This window comes from Chrysemys picta, chromosome 8 (assembly GCF_011386835.1).
Source record: "Chrysemys picta bellii isolate R12L10 chromosome 8, ASM1138683v2, whole genome shotgun sequence".
NCBI lineage: Eukaryota > Metazoa > Chordata > Testudines > Emydidae > Chrysemys > Chrysemys picta.
The window spans coordinates 69234275-69253798 of NC_088798.1; the positions used below are offsets into that span (position 1 = coordinate 69234275).

At 48.8% G+C, this 19524-nt stretch overlaps 1 protein-coding gene across 10 annotated transcripts in view; it reads right to left on the bottom strand.

Annotated features, from left to right (window-relative positions):
• LOC101940163 (P-selectin-like) overlaps nt 1-19524 on the bottom strand; it is a 79549-nt gene that overhangs the window by 27269 nt on the left and 32756 nt on the right. For all 10 annotated transcript variants that reach the window (XM_065555744.1, XM_065555746.1, XM_065555741.1 and 7 more), the window contains 3 exons: nt 11405-11590; nt 9344-9529; nt 31-216 (listed from right to left, as the gene is read on the bottom strand). In XM_065555744.1, the coding sequence (XP_065411816.1) occupies nt 31-216; nt 9344-9529; nt 11405-11590 (558 nt within the window). The remainder of the gene's footprint in view (nt 1-30; nt 217-9343; nt 9530-11404; nt 11591-19524) is intronic.

The following is a 19524-nucleotide window of genomic DNA, read 5'->3' on the forward strand; positions in this document are numbered from 1 at the left end:
CACACCCCACAGTTAATGCTGTGCCTCTACCTTCACAGCGTGGGGAATGCCCTGTCCATTGTCCCAGGGCCGTGCACTCCACTGTCTCCGATCCATTCCGCACAAACCCCGTCTCGCAGGAGAAGGCGCAGGTGGAGTTATACGTGAAGTCTCCATGCCAGTGAGTGCAGTTTAATCTGCCCCTTTCCGAAGCAGCCAGCACTGGGCACTTGACAGCTGGAATATTAATGGGAATTATATCCAGGAATAGATTGATCAGTTTAAATGATAAGGACATTAAGCAAATAATTCCAGAAGAATCCAATATAAAATGTAATCCTATTTCACATCCCTGGGTTACAATAACATGACTCAGGCTTATTTACTGAGGTTACATGTTCAAATCAGCACACATAAGGTGTCTCCACCAAATTAATGAACTCCTAACGAACACTGAATTTACTATCCCAAATGGCAGTTAGCCAAGACAAATATCCCCCTTTTTGACTTATTGAGACACTAAAGCAAATTTGCTTTTGGCCTTTAGGCTAAAATGCTGTGCAGTCTCAGTTCCCAACCTAGTAGGTAAGACACTGTTTCCTACTCCTGTAGAAGCTTGTCTCAGTAACTACTATGGCTAACGAGATATTGACCTTGCTACTGCAATTGCTAGAGATGGGTTGGTATAGGTGTAAGCAGAGTCAGGATGAGCTCTACCCTGACATCTGGTGGTGAATTATAGCGAGTGTGGAAAAGAACTCCAGGGGCTGATCTTGTTTGCATAGGCACACCCACTCGCCTGGCATGAAACAACAGCAACTCAAAGTGGTTACTTTGGCTGGTGTGGGATCCCCAGTTTTCTCTGTTATTGCGGCAGGAAGAATAAAGTTTTGTTACCCTGATTCTGTGAATCAAGACCAGTGGAACTGTTGTATGACAGAAGAACTAAGTGAGTCCTTCACCATTACCTAAGTAGCACTTGCTTGACAAGGGGCATGGGTTACAAAACCCAGTGAATTGAGAGAGAGAGGATGGGTATTTGTATCTGGTGGTATGCCCAATCCCACCTGAGGGTTTGAAACATCAATTGTACTATCTTCTCTCTCCACTGTTGAATGTCAGAGCTAACTGTGATTCCATTAGGAGTCTAGTCACAGGTTGCTGAGCTGAATTCACTTTGGGCCAATGGTGCATTATTACTGGGGCTCCCCTACTGTGAACTGAAATGGCTAAGAGCTGAAGTTATTAAGAGCTGAGATCACTGAGTGCTGTGTTAACTAGTGGGGGAGCCTGAAGCTATATTGCTAAGCAGCTGGCGGAGCAGTTTGTGGGGACGAAAGGAGGAGCAGCGAGCGGTGCGGAGCCTTGTGGGGCAGGTTGGAGCGGCCTAAGGCACAGCGAGCAGAGCTGTTTGCGGGGACGGCTCGAGCAGCTTGCAGGTCGGTGAGCAGAGCGGAGCAGCTTGTGGGACGGCAGGAAGTGGACTGGCTCATGGTGAAGGCTGTGGTGGAACCCCATGGAGAGCCGGCCAGCCGGCCTTGGATCACGAAAGGTGCCCCTTAACACCCTGTGTGCCCCTCCCCTTTTGCTCTGGGGCTGCACTGACCAGGGACAGAGACTTTGGGGTCTGTTGGACTTTTAGGACTTTGGGTGGTTGCTGGACCCAAGAGACTTCAGGGGTGTTGGACTTTGGGGACTCTGGGTGATTTTTGGGTTGCTGGATTCAAGAACCAAAGGGAAAGGACACAGCCCAATTTGCTGGGGTGGGTTTTTGCTCATGGTTTGTGTTATGAATCCTGTTTGTGGTGTTTTTCCAATTTAATGCTGATGTCGTTTACCTCATGTTATTAAACATTTTCTGTTACACTCAGACTCCGTGCTTGCGAAAGGGGAAGTATTGCCTCTTAGAGGCACCCAGGGGGTGGTATGTAATTGTCCCAGGTCACTGGGTGGGGGCTCGAGCCGGTTTTGCATTGTATTATTGAAACGGAACCCCTAGATACAGAACCCGGCCCTTGTTGCTGCCAACTTAGATGGGCGGAATGGTTACATTTTTGGGGGCTCGTCCGGGATTTCCCTGGGTCAGTACCCCTCACAAGCACCTGTTGAGTGTTCCACTGCATTGGGAAATAATTGTGGTTATATTTTGAGGAAATTACTGTTTGTATAATGGCTAATATGTCAGGTTTGTTGGGCCCCGGCCCTGCAGCCTCTAGCTCAGGGGCCGCAGCCTCAGCCAATGATTGGGCAAAAGCATTGGGGCAAATATTGGAAAAGGTTGTGCTGTCCCATGCTATGTTAAACTCTTGTCGTGAGTTAAGATTATTTGCTGGGGAAGAGGAGTTTGAACCCTGGTTGGAGCATACCACTGAAATGCTGCAGGAGTGGGCCGTACCTGATGCAGAAAAGTGAAGATGTCTGATAGAGAGCCTTAGTGGCCCAGCATTAGATGTGATTCGCACCCTGAAGTTCATTGACCCTGGGGTCAGTGCGAAGGACTGCCTAGAGGCCCTTGATCATACCTTTGGGAGCGTAGGGGGCCCTGAAGACAGTTACTGTAAGTTCCTTAATTCCCGACAGCAAATTGGCGAGAAGATTTCAGCCTATATACAGAGGCTGGAGAGACTGCTTCAGAGAGCTGTCATGAGGGGTGCAGTGACTGCTGAACAGATGGATCAGACCAGACTGGCTCAAATTGTAAGAGGAGCTCAGTATCAGAACCCGATGCTACTCCATCTCCAGCTAAAAGAACGACGGGAACATCCCCCAAGTTATTCCCAGCTGATAAAGGAGGTCAGAGAAGAGGAAGAAAGGCAGGCTGCCAGCGAGTTTTGGGAAGCCCAAACATTGGAGCCAGCTGGCACAACACCACTGCAAACGGCCAGTGTACTGATGGTGAGCACCACAGAGGAACTTGCCCAACAAGTGCAGGTCCTGACAGAACGGATAGCTGAACTGCAAAGCACCATTGACCGAGCTAAGACTTCCAGGAATAAGGAGCCTCTGACTGTGGCGATGGAGAAGTCAGCATTTAGAGCCACCATCCCATCTGGGCGAAGGGGGAAAGGACAATTCTTCTGCTACCGATGTGGTCAGGATGGACACAGTGCTGCCAAGTGCCATAATGAAGAAAACCCCTCCTTAGTGTATGGAAAGCTGAGGATCAGTTGGGAGAGATCCGGTAGCTGCCAGAGAGTCCGGGGACGGGGACCACCCAGGCCTGCAGGATTTGAAGATTCCCCCAGAAAAGACCGTCCAGCTGGGATCCCCGCAGGACTGATAGGGCCTCGAGCAGAGGTCATGGTGAAGATTGAAGGGGCGGAGTGTAAAGCCGTGCTTGACACTGGATCTCAAGTGACTATTATATTTCAGTCATTCTACCAACAAATGCTTAGGCACCTGCCTATACAGCCACTGACTGGCGTTGGTCTGTGTGGCCTCAGCATGGATGAATACCCCTACCAAGAGTATGTCATAGTGCACCTGGAATTCCCAGAGGAGGTTGCTGGGGTAAGAGAAGAGGTGGACACAGCTGCATTAATATGCCCTGACCCTAAAGGGACCTCTGATGTGTCTGTGCTGATGGGGACCAACTCCAGTCTCTTCAAGGTGCTTGCGGATTACTGCAGACGACGGGCTGGGGACCAGTACCTGAATACCCTGATGATCCATACGCTTTGTGCTGAAGCCTATAGGAAGATTGAGGGTGCTAAAAAGGAGACATCTGAGCTACCGATTGGGGCACTGAAGTACATGGGCACAACCCCCTTAGTAGTGCCTGCAAGGACGGAGCAAGAAGTGCTTGTCATGAGTACCCAGCTGAAAGGCAGTAAAGGGGCATTAGCAATGGTAGAGCAGCCAGTTGAAGGAGAGCTCCCGGAAGGAGTGCTGGTCTCCAGTGGAGTTATAACCCTACCTGCTGAAGCCCAGGAAAAGGTGACTATACTGATTGCTAATGAAATAAGTCGAGATGTTGTTGTGAAGCAAGGACAAAAGATAGCAGACCTCTTCGAGCCTGAATCAATTGTAAAACCCCAGTGTGAGACTCAAGTTCCGACAATAGACCCTGCAAAGTTTGACTCTGGAGATTCACCGTTGTCCGAGGAGTGGAAAGATCGCCTGAGAAGGAAACTTTGTGAAAGATCCAAGGTGTTCTCATTGCATGAGTGGGATGTGGGATGTGCAAAAGGAGTAGAGCACAACATCAGACTACATGACTCTCGACCTTTCAGGGAGAGATCTAGGAGGATTGCCCTCTCCGAGATGGAAGATGTGCGACAACATCTTCAGGAGCTGGCTGCGAATGGCATCATTACAGAGTCCCGCAGCCCATATGCCTCACCCATTGTGGTGGTCCGTAAAAAGAATGGGAAAATCCGGATGTGTATTGACTACCGCACCCTAAACCGCCGTACTGTTGTTGACCAGTACACAATGCCCCAAGTCCAAGATGCCTTAGACTGTTTGCTGGGAAGCCAGTGGTTCTCTGTGTTGGATCTTCGGAGTGGATACTACCAGATCCCTCTAGGTGAAGAAGATAAGGAGAAGACAGCTTTCATCTGCCCACTAGGGTTTTATCAGTTTGAACGCATGCCCCAAGGGATTTCTGGAGCACCTGCCACATTTCAACGTCTTATGGAGAAAGTTGTGGGAGACATGAATTTACTGCAAGTGTTAGTTTATTTGGATGACCTGATTGTGTTTGGAAGAACCTTGGAGGAGCATGAAGAAAGACTTCTTAAAGTGCTTGATAGGTTAGAGGATTATGGTTTGAAGCTTTCAATTGACAAATGCCAGTTCTGCAGGACCTCAGTGAAGTATGTGGGTCACATCGTGTCCCAAGAGGGTGTGAGTACTGATCCCGATAAAATAGAAGCACTCACTACATGGCCATGTCCAAGTAACTACAGAGAACTCAAGACCTTTCTTGGGTTTAGTGGCTACTACCGCAGATTTGTGAAAAACTATGCTACGATTGTAAAACCTCTGAATGATCTTACCAGGGGATACCAGTCCAGCAGGAACAAATCTAAGACCAAGAATAAGGGGAGGTCCCCAAAGCCTCCTGTGCAGAGACACTATGGCCCCTTCGAACCATTTGGGCCACGGTGGGATGAGAGATGTGAAAGGGCTTTTCGAGAAATCATTACTTGCCTAACTCATGCTCCGGTCCTAGTCTTTGCTGACCCAAGCAAGCCTGCATACTGATGCCAGTTTGGAGGGTCTGGGAGCAGTACTGTACCAGGAAGTGGAAGGAAGACGTAAACCTGTAGCCTTTGCCAGCCGAGGACTGTCTGATAGTGAAACTCGCTATCCCACCCACAAGCTGGAGCTCTTGGCCTTGAAATGGGCCATCATTGAGAAATTTCGAGACTACTTATATGGTGCTCAGTTCCAGGTGTGGACAGACAACAACCCACTGACCTATGTGTTAACAAGTGCTAAGCTGGATGCTACAGGGCAAAGATGGGTGGTCGCTTTGGCTAGCTATGACTTCAGCATTCAATACCAATCAGGGAGAAGCAATATAGATGCAGATGCATTGTCCAGGCGTCCACAGGCACCAGGAGTTGCTGTGATACCCACAGATGGAGTGAGGGCTATTTTCAGTGTGAGTCGCCGGGAGCCAGAGTCCCATGAGAGTCTTCATGGATGTGCTGCAGAAGCTTTGGGCCTGCCCCCTGAATGTGTGCCTTCTGCTTCAGTGAACTATTTTGCGTTGGACCAATCTCCTTTGCCCATGCTCAATGCGGCTGACTGGCAGGAAGCCCAGCTGCAAGATATTGACATTCGTGATACAGTACTTGCCAAAAGGGAGGGGCGAAGCCCAGCTGTGGTTGTCCCACCTAACCCGGAGGGTAAACTACTATTGAGAGAATGGACCAAACTAAAATTGATTCAAGGAGTGCTACACCGAGTGACCACAGACCCTTTACAAAAGCAACGAGCATAGCTAGTGCTGCCGAAAGAGTACAGAGCCCTGGCCATGAGGGCCCTGCATGATGACTTTGGACATTTAGGGATGGAGAGGACCCTGGAACTTATTCGTAGTAGGTTCTATTGGCCTCGGATGGCTGAAGCTGTTCGCAGGAAATGTGAGACCTGCGCTCGATGTGTTCAAAGGAAAACTCTGCCCACGAGGGCTGCATATCTGAAGAACATCACCAGCAACAAACCTCTGGAGCTGGTATGCATTGATTTCTTGTCTTTAGAAGTAGACAAGAGGAATATTGGGAACATTCTAGTAGTGACTGACCATTATACGCGATATGCGCAGGCATATCCCACACGTGATCAGAGGGCCACCACTGTTGCTCGAGTACTGTGGGAGAAATATTTCTCAGTTTATGGATTTCCAGCCCGGATACACTCGGATCAGGGGCGGGACTTTGAGAGTCATCTTCTGAAGGAGGTGCTGAGGATAGCGGGAATTAAAAAGTCTAGGACAACGCCTTATCACCCGCAAGGTGATCCTCAGCCAGAGAGGTTCAACCGAACCCTATTAGATATGTTGGGGACTTTGCGGCCAAAGCAGAAGGCAACTTAGAGCCAACATGTCGCATTTCTGGTGCACGCCCACAAAGAATGATGCTACAGGAGTCACCCCATATCTCTTAATGTTTGGGCGAGAACCAAGATTACCCATAGACCTGTGCTTTGGTGTATCAGAGGATGGAGATAGCTATGAAACTCATCAGCAATATGTATCCCGACTAAGAGAAAAGCTGCTGGATGCTTATCACTTAGCTACATCTGCGGCTCGGAAGAACGCAGACCGCAACAAACATCGATATGATGCTAGGGTACGTTTGCAAGAGCTCCAGCCGGGGGACAGAGTCCTGCTGCGAAATTTGGGTATTGCTGGCAAACACAAGATAGCTGACAGATGGAAGGCAATACCTTATTTGGTGATGGAAAAGCTAGGAGACCTGCCGGTCTACAAGATCAAACATGAAGAGGGTCCAGGGCAGACAAAGACAATGCATAGAAACCTTTTGCTCCCTGTGGGAGAATTGGTAGGCACCCCTTATGAGATCGGCCACAACAGGGCAACCGGGCAGAACGAAGGAGCTGGACTAAAGCTGCCCTCCAACGTGGACAGCCAGCCCCCTGCAGCTAACCTACCCCTATGCAGCATATCTGAGAGTGAGTCTGAGGGGGAAGACACAACCATGGTGTATCCTGGGTTGGAGACAAAATTTCAGTCTCGATCAGCTGAATCAAAAGAGAGCTCCTCCTCTTCTGCCCTAAACCCCATGGCAGAAGTATTTAGGCCCATTCCTGACACCCCTGAGCCACTGGTGGGACCCCCATGTGATGACACACACAGGTTATTGGACAGTGGAGACATACAGGTGGAGGATGTCCTGGGCACCTTGGACCCTCCACTGTTAGAACTAGAAATGCAGGGGCCTATGCCAGTAGCCGAGGGGCCCTCAAAGGAAACCTCTCCATCTGTCATTCAAGAGGCTGTCCCCCCTACCACGGCAACAGAGATTCTCAATAGACGAGACAGGGTAATAAGGCCAGTAAAACGGTTGACTTATGATGCACCTGGGGTGACTAGTGAGGAACCAATATGTTTAGCACACAGGCTTGTGGAAGCTAAAGTGGGCTATCTGAGGCCCTTTGGAGGGAACCAGTGAGTTGGTATAATAGGGAGTGTGATTTGTCGGGACGACAAATTCTCGGCTGGGGGGAGAATGTAAGCAGAGTCAGGATGAGCGCTACCCTGACATCTGGTGGTGAATTATGGCGAATGTGGAAAAGAACTCCAGGGGCTGATCTTGTTTGCATAGGCACACCCACTCGCCTGGCATGAAACAACAGTAACTCAAAGTGGTTACTTTGGCTGGTGTGGGATCCCCAGTTTTCTCTGTTATTGGGGCAGGAAGAATAAAGTTTTGTTACCCTGATTCTGTGAATCAAGGCCAGTGGATCTGTTGTATGACAGAAGGACTAAGTGAGTCCTTCACCATTACCTAAGTAGCACTTGCTTGACAAGGGGCATGGGTTACAAAACCCAGTGAATGGTGAGAGGATGGGGATAGGTATTTGTACCCAATGGTATGGGCCCACTCTGAGGGTTTGAAACACCAATTGTGCTACCTTCTCTCTCCATTGTTAAATGTCAGAGCTAACTTTGATTCCATTAGGAGTCTAGTTACAGGCTGCTGAGCTGAATTCACTTTGGGCCAATGGTGCACTAGCACTGGGGCTCCCCTACTATGAGCTGAAATGGCTAAGAGCTGAAATCACAAAAGAGCTAAAGTTATTAAGAGCTGAGATCACTGAGTGCTGTGTTAACTAGTGGGGGAGCCTGAAGCTATATTGCTAAGCAGCTGGTGGAGCAATTTGTGGGGACAACTGGAGGAGCAGCGAGCGGTGCGGAGCCTTGTGGGGCCGGTTGGAGCGGCCCAAGACACAGTGAGCAGAGCTGTTTGCGGAGATGGCTGGAGCGGCTCACAGGTCAGTGAGCGGAGCGGAGCAGTTTGTAAGCGGAGCAGTTTGTGGGATGGCAGGAAGTGGACTGGCTCGTGGTGAAGGCTGTGGCGGAACCCCACAGAGAGCCGGCCAGCTGGCCTTGGATCACGTAAGGTGCCCCTTAACACCCTGCATGCCCCCCCTTTTGCTCTGGGGCTGCACTGACCAGGGACAGAGACTTTGGGGTCTGTTGGACTTTTGGGACTTTGGGTGGTTGCTGGACCCAAGAGACTTCAGGGGTGTTGGACTTTGGGGACTCTGGGTGATTTTTGGGTTGCTGGATTCAAGAACCAAAGGGAAAGGACACAGCCCAATTTGCTGGGGTGGGCTCATGGTTTGTGTTATGAATCCTGTTTGTGGTGTTTTTCCAATTTAATGCTGATGTCGTTTACCTCATGTTATTAAACATTTTCTGTTACACTCAGACTCCGTGCTTGCGAAAGAGGAAGTATTGCCTCTTAGAGGCACCCAGGGGGTGGTATGTAATTGTCCCAGGTCACTGGGTGGGGGCTCGAACCGGTTTTGCATTGCGTTATTGAAACGGAACCCCTAGATACAGAACCCGGCCCTTGTTGCTGCCAACTTAGATGGGCAGAAGGGTTACATAGGTACTCTGAAGACCTCCATTAGTCTGTACTGATTGCTCCACGACATCTGAACAGCTCACAGCACTGGAAATCCTGACCTTAGATTACATTATCACAGCAGCTACAGAGTTTCCTTGTGAGTGTTCACAGGGGCTCTAAATCCTGCATTTAACATTTCCTTGATTTGCTTTTCAGTTCTGTAAGTTCAGACATTCTAAGGCCACAGTGCTTCCTACCATGTGAGCAGAAGCAGCTTCCCAAGCCAGTCCTGCAGTGTATAGCCTCTACTGTACCTTCACAGCGCGGGGGATGCCCTGTCCATTGTCCCAGGGCCGTACACTCCAGTGTCTCCGATCCATTCCACACAAACCCCGTCTCACAGGAAAAGGCACAGGTGGAGTTATACGTGAAGTCTCCATGCCAATGAGTACAGTTTAATCGGCCCCTGCCCGGGGAATCCAGCACTGGGCACTTGACAGCTGGAATAGCAAAGCATAACTTTATAAGTAAAAATCTGGATGTGGCAGGGGATGGTCCTTTGTTGCTGTGAGGTGAAGTGCCAGGGGAATTAGCTAATGGGTGTGTGTGTGAAGTGCCATGGAAGCATGGGTACATGAGGTTAGGTATTGGGGGCAAAGGGTGCTGGGGGATGTGATGCCAGAGGCATCATGCTCCACATGACATTCCCATAAGCAAACTAGGGAAATGTAGTCTAGATTTAATTTCTAGCAGGTGGGTGCACAACCTCTTGAAAAACCACACTCAGAGAGTAGTTACACTGGTTTGTTTGAAACTGGGAGGGTGTATCTAGTGGAGTGCCACAGGGGTCAGTCCTGGGTCCAGTACTATTCAATATTTTCATTAATGACTTGGAGAATAGAGTGGAGACGATGCTTATAAAATTTGCAGATGACACCAAGCTAGGAGGGAGTGCAAGCACTTTGGAGGACAGAATTAGAATTCAAAACTACCTTGTCAAATTGGAGAACTGGTCTGAAATCAACAAGATAAAATTCAGTAAAGACAAGAGCAAAGTACTTCACTTAGGAAAGAAAATTGAAATGCATAACTACAAAATGGGGAATAAGTGGCCAGGTGGTAGCATTGCTGAAAAGGGATTTTAGTGGATCACAAATTGGATATGAATCAACAATGTGATGCAGCTGCAAAAAAGGCTAATATCATTCTGGGGTGTACTAACAGGTGTGTTGTATGTAAGATATGGGAGATAAATGTCCCGCTTTACTTTGCACTGCTGAGGCCTCAGAAGGAGTACTGTGTGCAGTTCTGGGTGCCACACTTTAAGAAAGATGTGGACAAACTGGAGAGAGTCCAGAGAAAAGCAACACAAATTATCAAATGTTTAGAAAACCTGGCCTCTGAGGAAAGGTTAAAAAAACTGGGCATATTTAGTCTTGAGAAAAGAAGAGGGGATATCTAATAACGGTCTTCAATTGTGTTAAGGGTTGTTATAAAGAAGACAGTGATCAATTGTTCTCCATGTCCGCTGAAGATAGGAAAAGAAGTAATGGTCTTAATCTGCAGCAACAGCAATTTAGGTTCGATATTAGGAAAATTTTTCTAACAATAAGGATAGTTAAACTCTGAAACAGGTAACCAAGGGAGTTTGTGGAATCCCCATTAGTGGAGATTTTAAAGAATAGGTTGGACAAACACTTGTCAGGGGTGGTCTAGTTTTACTTGGTCCTGCCTCAGTGCAGGGGGCTGGACTTGAAGACCTCTTGAGGTCCCTTCCAGCTCTACATTGCTATGTGTTAAGTGATGCATTGCTGCAGTTTTCAGACCCTGGGAGTGGCATGTCTTGGACACTGGGTGGAACAATGCTGTCTGGAATGAGGTGCTGGAGTGTTAATGCCTCAGGGGGATGAGGTGTTATCATGAGTTGAATAGCTAGAAGCTGGGGGTGTAGTGCCAGAGGGAGAACTGTCTGAAGGGAGGGTACCATGACAGGGACTGATGGTTACCGAATAACCAGGTTAGTGGGGTGCCAGGAGGCAGGTGTCTGGCTGTGTTTGGGGGAAGGTGACAGGAAGAGGAGCCAGGGGACAGTAGTGCCAGGGGTTGTGGGGCAGACAGTTGACACTGGTGTAAATGGCTGCCCAAGGGGCAGGGCAATGGCGATGAAGGTCCATTTTCTCCCTATTACACAGCTTTGCATTGCACATGTGTCCCGTATCGAAGGATCTAGTCCCCTGGCTCCCAAGCCATCATACAAAATAGCTCTCCTCCCCAGAATGGGCAGAGATCTGGGCTCCTATGGAAAGGACATCTCATATCACACCAGCTCCACCATGGATTCTCTGCACACCCCACAGTTAATGGTGTGTCTCTACCTTCACAGAGTGGGGGACGCACTGTCCATTGTCCCAGGGCTGTGCACGCCAGTGTCTCCGATCCATTCCGCACAAATCCCATCTCGCAGGAGAAGGTGCAGGTGGAGTTATACGTGAAGTCTCCATGCCAGTGAGTGCAGTTTAACTGGCCCCTGCCCGGGGTGGCCAGCGCTGGGCACTTGACAGCTGCGGACAGAATACGAGCAAAGTAAGGACAGTCAATGTAAGGACCCGTTCTCACTCTTGGTGAGGTCCTCTGTACATAGCTCTCAGCCCTCACAGCAGCCCCTTCCTTCCCTCCCCCCTCCCCCCCATGGAAATGGCAGAGCCAGGTTCAGGGATGGTGTCATGGTAGGGGGCAAAAGAGGGACGATAATTGAGCCAACTGCATGAGAGCTGTTTGTTTTGTGGGAGCTATATTGGCATAGTTGTAGGGAGCTAGGACAGGAATACCCGTGGCTGATGTAAATTCTGTGATTCTTTGTCAAGGCCTGAGCCTTGAATACCAAAGGTTGCTGCAGAACAGTGTATGGCCACATGGCTTGACTAGTGGGAAATGATGCACAAGTTGGATTGAGGTGTGTTAGCAGAGCTGGGATTGGGAGATACCCAAGACCAGAATAGCAGGGAGTGAGGCGGGATGTAGATCAGGATTGAGGTGCTTTTGCAGAGCTGTGTAACTCTCTTGAATTGCAAGAGTCCAGTGCTTCAGTCCTCCTCCCCCATGTCACCTGTCACAGACAATCAGTGAGCCTCAGTTACCTGTGAGGGCAACCACCAGGTGCAGCCATGATAGAGTTAGTGGGGAGCAGTTATAATAACATTTCCCTAAATTACCAGTAAACTGGCCTTCCAGTAACCCCTTTCCAGGCCTGGCTTCCATTGCCACCCACTTGGACCATGGCAACCAACCATTCCCACTGATGGGAGAAGTGCTGGCTCTGGGCTTCCAAGCAATGGCAATGAGGGGCACAGGGATAAACTCACTGCCTTCATTCTGTTATAAAAAGGCAGTCAGCAGCGAACCAGCTGAGCGGTGAACAGCGGAGGCTAACAGAGGGAGTTTGCCTGGGAGTTCGCCTGGGGAGAGCGCACTGACGCTTTCATCTTACAGGTTTCTCTGAGTAGTTACTACAACAGCTGAGGAAGCTCTTAGAAGGAAGGAAATATGGATGGTGAGCGTTCAGCTGTTGTTACCTGCACAGGATGTGCCATGTTTGCCTTTCTTCCACAGGACAGAAGCGACTTTGTCTGTACAAAAGTGCAAGCTGGTCTCCGTATTGGAAGAGAAGGTTTGAGGTCTGGAGAAACAAGTATCGACCCTGCGTTGCATAAGAGAAAATGAAGATTTCCTGGACAGACTTCAGAATATGCTTCTACAGGCACAACTTTATGAAGAATCAGAGCAGGCTGCACAGCTGGGACAGAAGGATGGTGAAGAAATTTGGCAGTATGTGACTTCCAGTAGAAGGAAGAGGAACGTCCATGTACCAGCAATGCAGATACAGGCGAGCAACTGTTTTCATGTTCTCTCCACAGGTACTAATGCAGAGCGTGGACTAGATGATACATCTGAGGGAAGGGAGCAGAAGGAGACTCCACCGATTGGAAGGCATGACATGCACTGTCCTAGGGATGGGGGTTCCATGACCACCACTCCCAAGAGAAGGAGGCAGGTGGTGGTGGTCAGGGACTCCCTCCTCAGGGGGACTGAGTCATCTATCTGCCGCCCCGACCAGGAAAACCGAGAAGTGTGCTGCTTGCCAGGAGCTAGGATTCACGATGTGACCGAGAGACTGCCAAGACTCACCAAGCCCTCGGATCGCTACCCCTTCCTGCTTCTCCACGTGGGCACCAATGATACTGCCAAGAATGACCTTGAGCGGATCACTGCAGACTACATGGCACTGGAAAGAAGTATAAAGGAGTTTGAGGCGCAAGTGGTGTTCTCGTTCATCCTCCCTGTGCAAGGAAAAGGCCCGGGTAGAGACGGTCGAATCATGGAAGTCAACGAATGGCTACGCAGCTGGTGTCGGAGAGAAGGCTTTGTATTCTTTTACCAGGGATGGCATTCCAAGAAGGAGGAGTGCTAGGCAAAGATGGGCTCCACCTAACGAAGAGAGGAAAGAACAATTTCACAAGCAGGCTGGCTAACCTAGTGAGGGGGACTTACTTTAAACTAGGTTCATCGGGGGAAGGAAACCAAAGCCCTGAGGTAAGTGAGGAAATGGGGTACTGGGAGGAAGCACGAGCAGGAGAGAGCAAGAGGGGAGGACTCCTGTCTCATACTGAGAAAGTGGGACGATCGGCGAGTTATCTTAAGTGCCTGAATGCAAGAAGCCTGGGAAACAAGCAGGGAGAACTGGAAGTCCTGGCACAGTTAAGGAACTATGATGTGATTGGAATAACAGAGACTTGGTGGGATAACTCACATGCCTGGAGTAGAATCATAGAATCATAGAATATCAGAGTTGGAAGGGACCTCAAGAGGTCATCTAGTCCAACCCCCTGCTCAAAGCAGGACCAATTCCCAGCTAAATCATCCCAGCCAGGGCTTTGTCAAGCCGGGCCTTAAAAACCTCCAAGGAAGGAGACTCCACCACCTCCCTAGGTAACGCATTCCAGTGTTTCACCACCCTCCTAGTGAAATAGTTTTTCCTGATATCCAACCTGGACCTCCCCCACCGCAACTTGAGACCATTGCTCCTTGTTCTGTCATCTGCCACCACTGAGAACAGCCAAGCTCCATCCTCTTTGGAACCCCCCTTCAGGTAGTTGAAGGCTGCTATCAAATCCCCCCTCATTCTTCTCTTCTGGAGACTAAACAATCCCAGTTCTCTCAGCCTCTCCTCATAAGTCATGTGCTCCAGACCCCTAATCATTTTTGTTGCCTTCCGCTGGACTCTTTCCAATTTTTCCACATCCTTCTTGTAGTGTGGGGCCCAAAACTGGACACAGTATTCCAGATGAGGCCTCACCAATGTCGAATAAAGGGGAACGATCACGTTCCTCGATCTGCTGGCAATGCCCCTACTTATACAGCCCAAAATGCCGTTAGCCTTCTTGGCAACAAGAGCACACTGTTGACTCATATCCAGCTTCTCGTCCACTGTGACCCCTAGGTCCTTTTCAGCAGAACTGCTACCTAGCCATTCGGTCCCTAGTCTGTAGCAGTGCATGGGATTCTTCCGTCCTAAGTGCAGGACTTTGCACTTGTCCTTGTTGAACCTCATCAGGTTTTTTTCTGCCCAATCCTCTAATTTGTCTAGGTCCCTCTGTATCCGATCCCTACCCTCTAGTGTATCTACCACGCCTCCTAGTTTAGTGTCATCTGCAAACTTGCTGAGAGTGCAGTCCACACCATCCTCCAGATCATTAATAAAGATATTAAACAAAGCCGGCCCCAGGACCGACCCTTGGGGCACTCCGCTTGAAACCGGCTGCCAACTAGACATGGAGCCATTGATCACTACCCGTTGAGCCCGACGATCTAGCCAGCTTTCTATCCACCTTACAGTCCATTCATCCAGCCCATACTTCTTTAACTTGGTGGCAAGAATACTGTGGGAGACAGTATCAAAAGCTTTGCTAAAGTGTACTGTCATGGATGGATATAAACTGTTCAGGAAGAACAGGCAGGGCAGAAAAGGTGGGGGAGTTGCATTGTATGTAAGAGATCAGTATGACTGAAACTGCAGAAAAACCTGAGAGTCTCTGGATTAAATTTAGAAGTCTGAGCAACAAGAGTGATGTCATGGTGGGAGTCTGCTATAGACCACCAGACCAGTGTCTGGTGGGAATGAGGTGGACAAGGCTTTCTTCCGGCAACTAACAGAAGTTACTAGATCACTGGCCCTGGTTCTCATGGGAGACTTCCATCACCATGTAGCGGGGTGGTCACCCGCTCCTGCCCTGAAGGGCTTAAAACAGCCGGAGAGAGGGCTGTGGCAGGGAAAAGCTGGACTGATTGGGGAAGCGGCTGCAGCTGGGCCATGCCTCAATCAGGCCCAGCTGGTCCCTATAAAAGGCTGTGAGCCAGAGGCCCAGGGTACTCTCCCTCTGCATTCAGAAAGAGAAGGGCCTGGCTGCAGGGAGCTAGAGACAGGGTATCTGAGTGGAGCAGGGCTGGGGAAAGGCAGAGGAGTTGTGGAGCTCCAGCCTTGAAAGCCCCAGGCTGCGGCCTAGCATAAGGCCAATAGGTACTGGGGGTTGCAGAGGGCAGCCCAGGGATAGGCAAAAGCAGCAGGCCCAAACCCAACCTTGCCGATGATGACTGGCTTATACTGCAGTCTGTCCTGCGGGGGCTAGTTGCTGACTGGCAGTGGCCTTATTCTGAGGCGAGGTAGGGATAGTGGGTGGGGGTTCCCTGGGGAGGGGAGACCCAAAGAGAAAGGGGTACTGCCAGGGGGCAGCACCCAGAGAAAGGGGCACCGGGGTCCTGGGAAGGACCCAGGCCAGTGGCAAGGCGGATCACCGGCCTGCAGAGGGCGCTCCAACAGCTGGATGAGCTAATTCCCAAGAAGACCAGCAGGAGGTGCCGCCGGGTGAGTCCGCGCACTGCTACACACCCTGATATCTGCTGGGAGAGCAATACAGTGGTGCACAGACAATCCAGGAAGTTTTTGGAAAGTGTAGGGGACAATTTCCTGGTGCAGGTGCTGGAGGAACCAACAAGGGGCAGAGCTCTTCTTGACCTGGGAAGAATTAGTAGGGGAAGCAAAAGTGGATGGGAACCTGGGAGGCAGTGACCATGAGATGGTCGAGTTCAGGATCCTGACACAAGGAAGAAAGGAGAGCAGCAGAATACGACTTCAAAAAAGCAGACTTTGACTCCCTCAGGGAGCTGATGGGCAGGATACCCTGGGAGAATAACATGAGGGGCAAAGGAGTCCAGGAGAGCTGGCTGTATTTTAAAGAATCCTTATTGAGGTTGCAGGAAAAAAAATCCCGATGTGTAGAAAGAATAGTAAATATGGCAGGCGACCAGGTTGGCTTAACAGTGAAATCCTTGCTGATTTTAACACAAAAAAGAAGCTTACAAGAAGTGGAAAGATAGGGAGAACAGCCGCATTAACAACACTATAAAATGGGGGAGTTACACTTACTGACTATAGGAATAATGACTCCTTGCTAAATGCAGGAGGTAATGTTGGGGTCCACTAGGCATAGCTACCAGGTAACTCGGGAGAGTGGAAGGCCACAAGTGCCGATGAAGCTCTTTTGCTCTGGGCCTATCTGAACCCCCAAACTCCATCTTGGGAACTCTCACCTACTTCTATGCTAACTGTTTACATGCTCTGAAGTAGGTTGAAGCAGAAATGTAATGTCAGCTTTTTAGCAAATGGCTGCAGTTTCACTCACACTAGCAGAAATAATAGAGATAAGAAGCGGGGTAGTTAGTTTGCAGGCGTCTAACTCAAGGTCGCAAAGATTGAGAAAGTTTTCTCACAAGCTTATGTAGAGCTTATTGTAACAGTTGTCTGGAAGGGAGGGGTAAGGGGGAACAGCCAAACAAAGAGATGTATGTAAACAGTTTGGAGTATAAAAGGTAAAAGTTGTTTGTATTTGTTGCACTGGATTTGAGACATGCTGGTCTCCTAGTGCCATTTCAGAGCTCTGAAATAAACTTGGCTTGCTTTCTCCCCTCGGTGTCTTTATTGGTGCCAAGCACACCGGGCGACGGACCATTGTTGTCCCCTTGAGCCCTTTAGGGCAGGCAACAGTAATAACAGGTTGGATTTTTTTTTTTGCCTGTTTTGATGGAGGATACTGCTGCACCTTGGGAAGGGGTTTTGCTGGGTTTAGGCGAATTTTAATGGGTTGGGCAGACCCAGTGCACCCAACCTGGTTGGCATGATCGGCTCAGAAGGCCCACAGGGAGGGAGAGACCTTAACCAGCAGTTTCTGTTGCAACGAGGAAGGGCTGGGGTCGGGTTTTTTTGTAAATTGCCAGGACCTTATTGTGAGCGGGACCAGGCACGTTCAGATACACACCATCTGGGGTACAGCAGATTATACAATTTAATTTACACAGCACGTTTTTTCCCAAAAGGTTAACCGGTAAACAAGGACTGAGGAGGAAAACATGACAGTTAGATAGAGGACCGACAAAAACAGTCAGAGATAAAGAGACGGGGTGGGACACAAGAACATTGTCCACCCCTACCGCTTGTGGAGCGGCCAGGGTAGTAGGGACATTAACTTAGTTTTAATGTGGCGGTGATAGTGTTGGGTTTTATTTAAATTTTTATTTTTACTTTGTTTACAGGTGCTAATTTTGGCTTAATTTGTTTTTTGTGGGCAGACTGTGAGAACTGCTTTTCACAGCCTGTTTTTTATTCTATTTATTGTGTTCTGGTCGTGGCCTCTGGTCCTCCATGGGCCACCGGGCTGCCTGATAAAGGCAATTTAATGTTTTCCTGGGCAGGGGCTGCCTGATAAAGGCAATTTAATGTTTTCCTGGGCAGGATTTTCCTTAGGAGTAGGTTTAAGTTTGCCCAGGTAGGGTTATATTAATACATGACAGTTTTTAATTTTTCTTGGAATTTAACAGGGTCTTTTTTTATTTTTGGAAAAAATTTTAATTCAATTATACAATTCCGTGGGAGACCAAGGTGCATGCACAGACACCAAGGTCTCCTGACCCGAAGTGCCAATGCCCGGGAATTGGCGCAAGGGGAACATTTTTTTAGTATGGGGAGATACGGTCTGAGGGATACTTAAGGCGCTTAATATTTTTTGCCCTTGGGGCCGGTGGGGGCTGGGCAGCAGCTTCCTGGGCGAGGTGCTCCAGCAGCTGCTTGCATAGGCTGTGCTGAAGCAGCAAACTGCCTGCGTTTTAGGAACAGGTTTATAAGATTGTTAGGAGGTGCGGAGGGGATACTGCAAAGGAGCTTTACCTTTTGAAGGGGTCTAGATGGATAGAGAGATATTTGCTGGCCAGCGGGGTTACAGAAAAGAGTTAATTTCCTTTTTGTTTTTTTTAGTTGGGTTTTAACCTTTTTTGGGAGTCCTTGGGACTCCCTACTTGAGATTTATGGCACCGTTTTACTGTTTTCTTACACCAATAAAAATATGCATTAAACTGACCTTGTTCGACTTTGTTGGCAAGACGTGCGCCTCTGAGGTGCACAATTTTGTCAAGGTTGAAGCTTTTTTCTAAGGGAAATTACAAATTTGGATTATCTTTGGTATACCAATTTCATTTTACTAGAAACTTGCAAGTAGAAGGACTATAATTTTTGTACATATAAAACCCTGGTGTGCCTTTTGGCGGGACGGCAGTTTCTTTGGACTTGCCAACCCCCATCTTTCTGGAGTTTTGTGGGATTTGAACTTGCTATTACCAACTGTGTGAATTAATTTCACAAGTCCTAGGTTTCCGACCGCATGCCCCGAACCCACAATTTTTACCTTTTACAATTCTCAGCTTTCCGGAATACAACTGCCGAGGCGAGGCCTACAACCGAGGTCTACTTTGGTGGGGACTTCAACTTACACCTAACCACTTACCCATGGCTTTTCCCGGGGAACCAAAACCAAACCAAAACAAAACAAGAAACAAGACAAAAACAAAAGGGCGTCAAGCATGTCTGGCAGCAAAAAGGTTCAGATCCAGTGTGCAACTTACCCAACCCTGAGCCTACAGGCAAATCCTCCACCAGAAACCCATGATAGAGATTTCAAAAGGTTTTTTACCTTTTAGATGGGCCTTGGATTTGGTGGGAGATTGCCCGCGGTCCTCCGGTCTGGGAAAGTCTTCTGTGGATCCCAGACGAGCCCCCAAATTGTTGTGGAAAATCGACCACATGATTGATTTTCAATCAGATCAGCCTGAGACACCTTTATTGATTAATCAAACATGCATGTATGGGGGAGTCAGCCCAGGCTGCCGAACCCCCCTCCCCCCCGACGGATAAAATACGAGAGCTTATATAGGATAAAACCACAAAATTACATATACGTTCTTAAAATTTTACATCCATATAAGAGATGAAGCAAAGCAAGTTTTTCTTTTTTTTTTTTAGTTTTACCCTTTGCGGTTTCTCGCTCTGTCACCGGGCAGCTATTAATTACAAACTGTTACTTCTGCTTCTATAGTTTTTTTTTCTACCCTTCTC